Source organism: Limulus polyphemus, unplaced genomic scaffold, assembly GCF_000517525.1.
Source record: "Limulus polyphemus unplaced genomic scaffold, Limulus_polyphemus-2.1.2 Scaffold3501, whole genome shotgun sequence".
Lineage (NCBI taxonomy): Eukaryota > Metazoa > Arthropoda > Merostomata > Xiphosura > Limulidae > Limulus > Limulus polyphemus.
Genome location: NW_013669111.1, coordinates 45,516 through 55,068, shown reverse-complemented (window position 1 = coordinate 55,068; position 9,553 = coordinate 45,516). Strand labels below are relative to the sequence as shown.

The 9,553-nt window shown below is 35.1% G+C and overlaps 1 protein-coding gene across 1 annotated transcript in view; it reads right to left on the bottom strand.

Annotated features, from left to right (window-relative positions):
• Positions 1-3,068: 3,068 nt before the first annotated feature.
• Positions 3,069-9,553, bottom strand: part of LOC106469460 (stathmin-like) — a 20,556-nt gene continuing 14,071 nt past the window's right edge. The window contains exons 5-6 of the mRNA XM_022397998.1: positions 7,528-7,668; positions 3,069-4,080 (exon numbers count right to left, since the gene is read on the bottom strand). Of these exons, the coding sequence (XP_022253706.1) occupies positions 4,015-4,080; positions 7,528-7,668 (207 nt within the window). The 3' untranslated portion in view covers positions 3,069-4,014. The remainder of the gene's footprint in view (positions 4,081-7,527; positions 7,669-9,553) is intronic.

Sequence of the window (9,553 nt, the reverse complement as noted above, 5' to 3'; positions counted from 1 at the left end):
CTGACAAAGTTAAGTTATGGCCTCTTTCTTTAAATGCCTTTATCAACCCCTTGTACTTATTAATTAGCTCCCCTGACCTACATCATTAGCCCCTACATGCACCACAAGAACTGCATCTCTGCTCGCCCCTTTATTATATTTTCTGCTCTGTCAGTTATATCCTCCACCTGTGCCCCTGGGTAGGATAATCTGATTCTTTTCTCCCTATTTACCCCACAGACTATCTTATCCTCGTGTCTCGTCAATGAATCACCTATAACTATAACCTGCTTAGTATCCACATCTTTCTCTGACCCTTTAGTTTTCCTTCCCTCAATAGTTCCTCATCTGCAGAAGTCAAGGACTGAAATCTGTTGTTCAACAGAATAGGCTCATTATAACTAAGTTCATTACTTTTTACTCTAATAGTACTCTTTCTAACTTCCTGAAAGTCATTGTTAGCTGATGTATTCCTCGTATGTTTAAACTTAAGCTCCTCCTGAAACCCTGCTGCCATTTCCCACAGTCTACACTTCTCTTTAGTATTAGTTTGCCATTAGTATCTTTCAGTTATATACATTACGAGTCTTGTGTCCTTCCTGTTAGTAGCTAATGGTTGTACAGGTATACTGTAATAAAAATAATTTACAATTACGATTCTCCTTCAGTGTATTTGTTTTTGTTATCACTGTTATAAAACAATGCAGACAATAAGAAGACTTTATACCAGACAAACTGTATGTTACTGGATATAATTTTCTAATTTAATACACCTCTATTCTGGTCCCACACTTTTGTAGTCTAAGAAGAAATGATTTTTGATTCATGTCAGAACAAGTACAATGTTGTACATCACGTGTTGTATCAACACCGACATACATACATATATTCCGTTACATTTTCAAATATTTATGTTGGTCGTATTTAGTCCTTGAGTACAATAATACAACTATGTTTTTCATATTAATACATTTATCTCTTCCCAAGTCATAATTGTAGTATTATAAAGAGAGCATGAGCTGACTGTAAACCGAATAATACAACTTTGAGCAATGTTTTATTCAAGATTTATCAACAAATATTTCTGTTTTTCTAATGCACATAAATTTGTAAGATATACCCGAAGAGATGTTTTTTTTTTTCTCAATATAATCACTTGGTAATAATTTTCTACACCATTTTTTTTCTTTTGCTCAAGTGACATCAGGTAGCAGCACTACACTGACTCACCACAAGTTAAAAATTTATAAATGTAAACTTCCTTATTCGTTTAAATGCTTATGTAACTCTGCACGACCCAGTTTATGTTAAAAATTTGTGAAGTTTAACAACCAGTGAGTGATAGAAATTTGCTTCTTAGTTAGATGAAAGGATGGAATACTGTTGAATTTACTGGCATAGTATTCCTTTAAACTTCACTTAGGGTAGTTCCTTAATAATTTCCTTCTTGTCTCCCAACTAATGTAAGGAGCAGCTCAGAAAGATTGGTAAGAATGTTTTCTTCACCAGTTAAAAATACTTTACTGATTTTTTTCTCATGTCAGTGAATTTATTCTTTGTTTCCAGCTGATATGACTTGTGTTTGTTACTTTTATTTTACTTGATTATATATAGATATATACATGCACAGAAGTTGAGTACGTTATATTAGAACTATTAAAGTCCATGTTGCCATGTCCAGTCATGCTCTATATGACAACTGTGCATCTTGACAATAGCCCTATAGCATATTTTCATTACAAAAGGCTCCTTGGTATGGCTGTCATGTCCAAATCACACCAGTCCTCAATACTAGTTTATAATCCATCTAGTGGATGAGGATGATGGTTTCCTAATGTCTTTTTCTGCAGTCTGATTGCAGAGAGATCCATAGGCTTTGTGTGCAGCAACTTCACTGGTATGTCTTTCTATTGAACTACAAAAATACCCATTTCATTCTCAAGCTACTTGAATTATGGAATGGTTGAGCTAATATGTCATGGGAGCAACTTTCGTCACATCTCCAAAGAGATCTTTCTTAATTATATTACATACTGTTGCAACATACTGTAGGGCTCATGGATGGCTTTTGCCATTGATCTTTGTTTCGTAGATTCTCACTTATTACAGGGCACTGCACTTAACTTTCCAAGGTAGGGTACAGTTTTTTGCAGGTCTCTTTCTGGAAGGTCCTGGTGCCCCAAGTTGATCCACGTTCCTTTGTTTTACACTATAATTAAGTATGAGGGATATTCCCACCTTGGAAATTATAAATCATTAATCTGAACGTATATTTATGATCTGAGTGTATGAATATTTTCTGTCAGAAAGAGTTGTTACATATTTTTCCTAAAAGCAATCAGTTTTCTGTGGTATCACACTACCCACGAAATGCCAAAAGTCAAAATGTAGTTCTGATACATTCCACCTCATTTTTATATCAGCTGTGGTTATGTGACTTACCAATTTGCTATTTAAAATCAATTTAATACAACACAATCCTCTGTAACCACACACTTTATTTAAACAAAAGCCAAAGGAGAAAAAACTGTTGATTTATAACTTTTTTTGCCTGATTTTATGTTAAATAGTGTTAAAAATTTGATGAAGCTACTTATTTGACCTTAAGAGTTTTTATCCATCTACATGTATTTCACTCGTGGTAATTAAGTTAGTGTTAATTTTTTGAGAACAGTATTACTCTTAAACAAATGTAGACATTATTCATTGATTACAGTACATGGTTAACTTTAAAAAGTATATGTGTGTTGAGTTGGTTATTATTTTATCTGTTAATAATATTTTTCAGCATAGGTTTTTTAATGATTTGTCCACAAGCAATAGTCAACTTTTGATGTTCATTGCACTCAATTTGCAATTATAAAAGTATTTTATAATAGTGAACGAAAAAAAAAGAAAATCAATTTCAAAGGTAATCACAAATTCTTTGCTTATAACTTCAAAAAGTAATCTTTGTTACAGTGGTTTTGTTTAAAGTATCCATGTAGGAATGGTTCTTCGGGGGGTGATATTTGTACGTATTAATGTTTCCACGACCTCTAAAATAGTGAAAGTGGATTATCTTAAGATTGACACACACACACAAGCTGTAGAAGCTGAACAATACAGCCTTTATTTAATCTCTGAAAAAAGATAATTTGTAAAGCTTAAAGCTTAGATTACACTCCTGTTTGATCTTACTGGACAAATGCTTGAAACGGCTATACAACACAGGCTATGTAACGAAGGATACAATTACAATACGTTACATGCTACACCTACGTCAAAGAACATAATTACGATAAGACATGGGCAAGAAGTTTTCCAAATTGAGTGCTACGATAACAAACACTCCTTCCTACCTCGAAATATCATTACATGAATAATATTGCTCAGAGAAGGAATAGAAGGGGCTTCATACTAACATGGTTATTTGCTATATTTAATTCTTAGTATGCCTCTTATATTAAAAACTGAGAAAATAATAAGTAGAAAAATATGATGCAACAAACACCAAACGTTAATACTCCGAAGTGGTCAAAGCAGTACGATATAAGCATCACGAAGGCATGTTTTGATCAATAAGGCTAAACATGGCTACAAGTACATGTACCACTCTCACTAAAGCAAGGAAGTTATAGAGCACAATCTGTGCCTTAATACACACATTTTTGAAAAACAAATTCCACCATTCATCACTCAAGCCGTAAAACATACTTTCAGGTTGGTACATTCAAGTTTGTTTGTTTATGCCTGAACTTGATTTAATGAATCTAAAAGCACCTTCAGATCTAGGTATCTCTATTTGCAATATATATATATATATATAATAGGTAATTACAACATGTATAATTGGACTTTTCTTTTTTTTTTTTTTAGAGAATTTAAGACTATTGTTGTATCCATTTCAGAACAGTTATAAGTGATTTTCCTTTATATATATACCTAAATGAAAAAATAAGTGCAGGAGGAGTTGGCCAGACAGAAAAAAGAAAACCTTTAACAGGAGTTTCCACCTAAGAAGTGGTTAAAGAAGGTGCAAGGGTTTCAGAGTGATTACCCCGATGCAATACCAGTGACATTTTGAGCCTTGTTGAGGCGGACTTCTTCAGCATGTCGATCCTGGAAAGAGACGGCATTCTAAGAATTCAATCACATTCTTTGATAAATTGAAAATTTTTCCATTTGTGATTTTATTTCTGTTAGGCTTAAGTGAGAAGTGGAAACTTACACTATAAACTTTTCTTGTGAGAAGTGGAAACTTACACTATAAACTTTTCTTTCTCCTTTTTAATGATTCCTCTATCATGCAATTTTTTTTTTTTAAATTGAAAAGAGATATTATTAAAAACACTAATAATAAAAACTATGTATGAATCAAGTGTAAAAATACTTTATTTCATGTGAAAAGTTGATTTATTGATTAAAACAGTCTTGTTCTCCAAAGTTATTTCAACTATGAAGATTGAAAAAATAAATACCATTAAAACATCAAAATTTCCAGCCGAACTTCATGAAGGTTTCTCCAAAAAGCAATGATATTACAATAAAAAAAAAAGCTAAGAACAGTTACGAGGTGGTGATATCGGAATAACTAAAAGGGAGGGTGGTGAAAAAAAGCCAGCCGACTTTCTCCAAGTTCTACCACACCATCCAACTCAGATGCCATCAACTGCATCCAATCTTCATTACAATGACAGAAAAATGACCACTGCATCTTGTGTCATTGTCCACCTCTCAAGAAAAAGAGGGGAGGAAAGAAGATGAACAATCGGTCAGATCAATAGCAATAATTGTCAAACTCAGGGCATGGATGTAGGTATATTTTCCTGTGTTTTTGAAACTCAGGGCATGGACATAGGTATATTTTCCAGTGTTGTGAGAAAAGAGCATACATTCCACAGATCAATACCTTCCATCAATATCTCCACCACCCCAGGGTGGATTATATCAGTTTAAGTCTCCACCACCCCAGGGTGGATTATACCAGTTTAAGTCTCCACCACCCCAGGGTGGATTATATCAGTTTCAGTCTCCACCACCCCAGGGTGGATTATATCAGTTTCAGTCTCCACCACCCCAGGGTGGATTATATCAGTTTAAGTCTCCACCACCCCAGGGTGGATTATACCAGTTTAAGCCTCCACCAGGGTGGATTATATCAGTTTAAGTTTCCACCACCCCAGGGTGGATTATATCAGTTTAAGTCTCCACCACCCCAGGGTGGATTATATCAGTTTAAATCTCCTGGGGATATCGAAGAGAAACTGCAACTACTGGAGAAGTTCATCAAGGTCCATTTGATCAGTATCTCTCCTCGGTAAAGATAGCATAGCGTGATGGTACAAACAATAAACATGGATGACAACAGCCTCTAGAGATGTAGTAACAGGTACAATCACTGAAAGTGTATGCTGTTTAACCAGCTGTGCTACTTCCTTATTAACCCATCTATCACACAACCAGTCCTTTCTGTTTAGTGAATACTGTTTAATGATTACATTATTGGCAGATTTCAGAAAAATATCTTGTGAGAAGAGACATGATGGAAAAATTGATCAAGGCCCTAATGTCATCTAAATGAGCATGACAGTTCCATCGTATAACAATGAGTATTTTTACTTAGATTATTGAGAAGTCATTTGAAGTATTTTTTTCTCCATGATAGCTCTATGGACCTTGCCTGGGAATGGATCTGATAGGTACCATCAGATGGATGAGATTTGGTAGAGTAAGGGGGAAATAAAAGTCTTGCACATTGAAAGTGGTCTTGATCACTCTCTGCTGTTACTAGTATGAACAAAGATGGGGGTGAAAGTAGACTCACTCTATTGCCCACGGACGTTAACAGGGTGCAGAAGTGGTCGAAGAAAGACTATAGACGTAACAAACAGATCTCTCTGCAGTCATACAGTGGCAGTAGAACAGAGTGCAGCCACATAACTCAGTTTTGGAAGGTGCATCACTGTCTTCCTTGCCTCAGGATATGAGATCTTTAAGGTCTTAATCCTCTATAACTACTCAGTTCATCTTTGGATATGATCTAGAATAACAAGGTTGGAATCCAGAGTGGTAGAAAGAGCATGACTTGTTTTGACACTCGTACTTCCATGGCTTTGTGCTTGTTGTAATGGCAAAGGTACAACAAGATGTTTTGGAGCATCAAAACTGCCGACAGTGGAAGAAACAGTGAAGATTAGGAGTATAAGGCCAAACTATGGATCTCAAGTAAACTGCCTTTAAATAAGGAGGTGGATGTGGTGATTGAAAAGCTAATATGGAAACCCTAATAAGAAAGATATTTCAACCTTACGAGTGGAGATTTTGCCTGACAGTCGATACTCCTCGACTGGAGAGTTCAGCAAGGATTTCCAATTCTGATATGTTAAGAAGATCCCACTCAACAATGACTCCTCCTGAGAAATTCAAAGCATTATGTAGGGTTATTACCTTAACTGGTATACCCCCAATGGCCTTGGATTCCAAAAGGAATTCACAGTCCTCTGATCATAATATTTCAACCAGCAAGTCCTCAGATCTTAATTTCTTGCCTTATTTTGTACAGCTACTAAACCCCTCTTATCCCTTCTGTATGGCGGAAGGAGACATCTTCTTTCCTATCTACATGAATTTAAGGCTAAATTATATGTTGAAATGACCCAAGCATGCACCACAGGCACCATTCAACCATCAGGATCCTCTCTTCCCCTTCATGAGTCACCATGCACAGCAAACACATGGGTGGATTTCTGGATCCCACAGAAGGGGTAAACTGTAGAGGCAAAACCTTCCCTGGGAGGGGAGCCCCCCACCATGTACAGGAATCTATATCAATGTAGAAAATCTGAACCTGATAAAGAGCTATAAGTGTAGGGTCAATTATTAGCAAGTCTGAGATTTAACCTTTTTTGGTATTAACAAGAAAGAAAAGAGCTAGTGCTCACTGTCCCCGTTCAACACGGAGTCCAACAATAGGATGTGCTACACTGGCAAAAGCTCAACTTACTAAGAACACTGTAGCAATGCCATGGTTTCATGGGCACTATTATTCAAACATCAACATGAAACATAATGTCTGCAACATCCACTGAGGAAATCTCTAATACTGTCATTTGGTTGATCCTAATCACAACTGACTATCCAAATGATCCTCAGGACCTCCCATCTACAGGAATTCAAGGCCAAAGTGGTGTGTTGTAGTGATCCAACCATACAATCCAGGCACCACTCAAACACCAGGATCTTCCCTTCACAGTGTGCTATGCACGGCAAACATAAGAGAGTATGTTTGGATTTCAGAAATGGTAAACTGTAGAGGCAGCAACTTCCCTGGGATGTTCCCTTACCATGTACAGGAATACATTATTAAGGGGTGGGATAAACCCCGAACCTGCATTAACAACCCTAGAAGATATTTAAAATATAAGGAACTGAAAATTATCAAAATATAAAATCAAATAATTAATAATGTCGAAAAGTACACAATCTTAATGTGAAAGCATTTTAATTCATAAAATGTAGTATAGAAAGAACCTAGAAAAAATAAAGAATCAAACTTTAAATCCTTACATGTTCCTGGAGCTTGTCTTGCAAAACCTTAGAAAGGTTCTCTCTATTTTCTTGAGCTATTTCAAGTTTCCTTTGAAGGCGGTCTCGTAGCTGGTCAGCTTGTTCATCCAACTGCTTTCGAACGTCTAAGATATGCTTATCCTTAAGAAAGCACAACACACAATATTGCATGTTTATTTCCAAGTTGAAAACAGGTTACATAAAAGAACAATATATAAGATCAAGAGAGTTGGTAAACAAGACATTAGGCAATCAAAAAGGGCATACGAAAGAGAGAGATCTTTAAATACATTAAGGCTAAGCAAAATGTTAGGTTAGTAGCAGGGCCTTTGAGGGATGATAGAGAAAGGCTAATTTCTGATGATTATGAGATGGCTAGGTTACTAAATTTTAGTTTTTCTTCAGTTTCTACTAATGAAGATTTAAGCAATATTCCTTATCCTAAAAAATTAATAGATGCAAACATGACCGAACAAGAAGATCACAGTAATTCTGAGCTTGTTAAGAAAACATTGGAAAGTTTAAAAAATGATAAGACTCCTGGACCAGATAATATTCCCCCAAAGGTTTTGAAGGAGGTTCAGGAGTGGATACGCAAGTGACTTGCCAATATTTTTAAGTCCTTAAATAGTGCCAGAAGATTGGAAGTTGGCTAATGTTACTCCTCTATCAAGGGATGTGATAAAAATTACAGGCTAGTTAATCTTAATCAGATATTAAAAACGTTTTTGAAAATCTTATAAAAAAATACTTTGCAAATTCATTTAACAGAGTTGAAAATATCATGGTTTCATTAGGAGAAAAACCTGCCTTACTAATCTTTCAATGGTCTCTGAAGAGGTTACTGCTGATGTAGACTAGGGTACAGTTGTGGTTTTGGTGTATCTGTATTTTAAGAATGCATTTGACAAAATACCACAAAAAAGGCTTGTTGAAAAACAAAAATATGTGTACTGGCTCATTAGATTTAGATCCAAAAATGACTGGAAGAAAGAAAGCAGAGGGTTATCGAACTGGATTAATGTCACAAGATGGATAATTCAGGGATTCTTTGTTAGGACCTTTGCTTTTTTTTATATTAAGGAGTTTGGTGTTGCTGGCTGTGAGGAGGAGGATGCTTTACAAAATAATTTAGATTATTTGGTGAGTTTGGCAAATAATTGGCAGCTAGTTTTTAAATTATAATAAATTTAATTTAAAAATGAAAATGATATATGGAAGAAAAGTATTTTGGTGTATCAATCTCTTAAGCCAACCAAGCAGTGTGCTCTTACTAGTTATTGAGTAAATAAGTTCTTAGGTTGTATTTCCGATATTGAATACAAGTTTAAAGAAGTTATAATTTCATTGTATAGGTCACTTATTAGGCCTTCTTCGCAGTACTGTGTTCAGTCTTGGGCTCATGAAATACACCGAAATATTGGAAATGGTTTAGAAAAGGGCTTTTGGGATGGTATGTGGGGTAGAAAGATTGTCATACAAGGACAGGGTAAGATCTCTGAAATTGTTTCTCCTTGAGAAAAGAAGACTTAGACAGGATATAACAGAGTTGTTTAAGATTGTTAAGGAAATTGATAGTGTTGATACGTCTATTTTTTTTTTTACTTAATGGTAAGAATGGTTGGATAAAGGCCCACCAATATAAGTTATGTCATCTTAAGGTAAGGCTTGATAAATGATAAGGTCTAGCTTTGAGTTTCTTTTATGTTTAATTTAGTGGATGGGACAGCCTCAATGATCCAACAGTTCTTTGTTGTCCTTAAATGTTATGTTATCACTAAAATACAAAATAAGCAATTATTGTGGAAAGTCTCACAAATTCATAATAGTTTAAAAAAAAAGATGAAAAAAGAGGGATGTCTAGAATAAAAGATTTCAGGAACATTAAAAAGTTAGATGTTAGTAATGTTTTTATTTATTAAGACAAATAACTGTGTTATATGGGATAAATTAAAGATCCATGAATTACAAACATAAAAAAAAAACTACTGAAAAGAAAACACAGCAAGGACACGAGAGCTGTAAT